Source organism: Hibiscus syriacus, unplaced genomic scaffold (assembly GCF_006381635.1).
Source record: "Hibiscus syriacus cultivar Baekdansim isolate YM2019G1 unplaced genomic scaffold, ASM638163v2 tig00110177_pilon, whole genome shotgun sequence".
Classification (NCBI taxonomy): domain Eukaryota; kingdom Viridiplantae; phylum Streptophyta; class Magnoliopsida; order Malvales; family Malvaceae; genus Hibiscus; species Hibiscus syriacus.
Window position 1 is genome coordinate 123,169 of NW_024062613.1, and position 2,375 is coordinate 125,543.

The 2,375-nt window shown below is 33.3% G+C and overlaps 1 protein-coding gene across 1 annotated transcript; it reads left to right on the forward strand.

The window, feature by feature from the left end:
- Positions 1-1,370: 1,370 nt before the first annotated feature.
- On the forward strand, positions 1,371-1,850 carry LOC120217033 (blue copper protein-like). Its single transcript, XM_039214259.1, has 2 exons — positions 1,371-1,536; positions 1,637-1,850. The coding sequence occupies exons 1-2, from the start codon at positions 1,371-1,373 to the stop codon at positions 1,831-1,833; spliced, it is 363 nt and encodes a 120-aa protein (XP_039070190.1). The 3' UTR covers positions 1,834-1,850.
- The last annotated feature ends 525 nt before the right edge of the window (positions 1,851-2,375 follow it).

Genomic DNA, 2,375 nt, shown 5'->3' on the forward strand with positions numbered 1-2,375 from the left:
AACTCGATTCCAGCCTACTTGAAGGACGGTTATGACAAATATAATGAAAAAAACAAATTTTTTTAAAAAAATCTAAATGGGAACGAGGTTAAGAAAATTAACCTTTGTTAGATAATCTAAGATTGCCACAATACACAAGGCAGGCGGCATAATTTTCCAATTGAAAGAACCACTGTAAAGGGTTTGGATGATCATTTACCTCCAACTCTGCAGTAGGCAATGGTAGCTCTGGAGGTAAATGCTGGTGAAATGCATCCACCGCAGCAGCAACACCATCTTCGTTTTCTATCAGTTTTGCTAACTCCATCGCATGGGATTTCACCTGCGAGAAATCATGTTCCATTGAAAAGTTCCAACTTGAATGTAGCAATATTATCAACAGCATATGGAAGGTAGGATTCCACATATCAGAAACATGTTATGTGGATATGGGAATCCAATGCAATGGGTCATGAACTCATCAGTTGGAAGAATGATTATGATTCGCCAACGAAGAAGGCATCTTGGAGTAAGCTAATTCAAATCATCATTCAAATGGATTAAAATGAAACTAGATATGTTGAGCTGAGTTACGGATAACTCTTTTTTACATAGATGGTTTTGTTTTATGCCATTGAATAAATTCGTGTTTACTCAATAATCGGTTGATCATTAATTCGAAGATCATTCCTTGGAAGAAAAATACAATAATATAATTGCATCTGTTGACTACCACCTCACCATAACCCACTATCAAAGCCTGTTAGCATAACCACTACTTGTAACAATTTCATAAATTATGTACTCATCGTAAATGTAATAACATTAACTTGTTATTTCATATCCATGTAATGTAATGTAATGACATTAACTTGTAGTTTCATATCCATGTAATTTGATCTTTGAGAAAACACATAATTTTTGTATACCATGAATCCATCAAGTGACCTTAGTGGTTAAGGGTGGTGGTTTTTTCCTTAGAGATCCTAAATTCGAATAATTACATCTGTAGCGTGTGTGTGCATGGTCAATGGTTAAATGTTCTGGATAAATATGACCTTGTAATCACACGTGCTATTTTTAAAAAAATTGTATATTACAAGGGCTAATTAATATTCATTTCATGACTGAAAAGGGTGTAAATCTGAAAATGAAGTAGAAAGTGGTATTAAAATGAATATTAATTTTTTCAGGGCGATATTTTAGGGAAAAAATCAAAAGAAATCAGTAGTCATTAGAATTAAATGCAAGAATCACAAGAAGCATTGCCCAACGAACCCAACTCAGCCCTTTTTTTTTATCGAACTAACTCAGTCCTTTCCCACTATAAAACCAACCTATTATTATCCATTCCCTATAGATCTTCCCTTTATCGCTGAAACATGCACCAAATGGCAAGCTCCGCAGTCAAGTTCATGGCTTTGTTTTTTATTCTATCCTATGTGGGATCGAGTTTGGCGGCAGAGCATACAGTAGGTGACCAGCTTGGCTGGCGACCGTTCGTTAACTATTATAGTTGGGTTCGTAGCAAGTCCATTAAGCTAGGCGACACTTTGGGTCTGCTTCCTTCGCCATTCATTTTACGAAATATGTTATATTGTGTTAATATCTGCGAAAACTTTATGTATATTTTTTTTCTTTTATGTTGATTGAATAGTGTTCAACTATGATCCTACCAAAGATTATAGCGTGGCGGAGGTGACACAGTTTAAGTTCATCGCTTGCAACGCAAGTGATGCTAAGTTCTTCGACAAGAGCGGAAACATCACGGTGACCCTGCTCGAGTCCGGCCAGCATTACTTCATGGCTCAAGGCCATTGCTCGGATCAAATGGTGTTTTCAGTGCTGGTTTGACGGAGGAAGTTAAACACACTTCTTCGTGTTTTTATTTCAATAACATCTATTTCATGGCAATAGGCTTTTCAGTTTATAAAGTGGTCTTCAACTTTAACTATGAACTTGTGCGTTATAAAAAGTATCAATGAGTTTATGTCATTAAAAACAAAAGAATACTTATAATATATAAATAATCTTTGCAAGTCCTTTGCAAATTACGTTAATATGTATGTAATAATTAGATAATAAATATTTATTTTACAATTCATAAATAATTTTTTTTCAAAGAATATTCTTATTATATTACATTGTAAACTTAATTATAAGATGCAATTATTTTTTTCGTTAAAAAATGAATATAAAAATAAATAATTAATATTATAATCAATTAACGTAGCTTTTTTGAGAGCTGCTCCCGACGTGGGATTTCTTATTATATGTCATCTTTTAACCTTTTTTTTAAAAAAAATTTAAAAGTATCAAAGGTTTCTGCACTTGAAAAAAAACTCAATGTAACCCCTATAATTTTTTTAGATCAATATAGCACTTTAACTTGAAAA

What these genes read in the sequence shown, in the direction of transcription:
- LOC120217033 (XM_039214259.1), top strand. Translation starts at nt 1,371, where the DNA reads ATGGCAAGCTCCGCAGTCAAGTTCATGGCTTTGTTTTTTATTCTATCC. An exon ending in TAAGCTAGGCGACACTTTGG is followed by an intron (nt 1,537 to 1,636) that starts GTCTGCTTCCTT and finishes TTGATTGAATAG; the next exon opens with TGTTCAACTATGATCCTACC.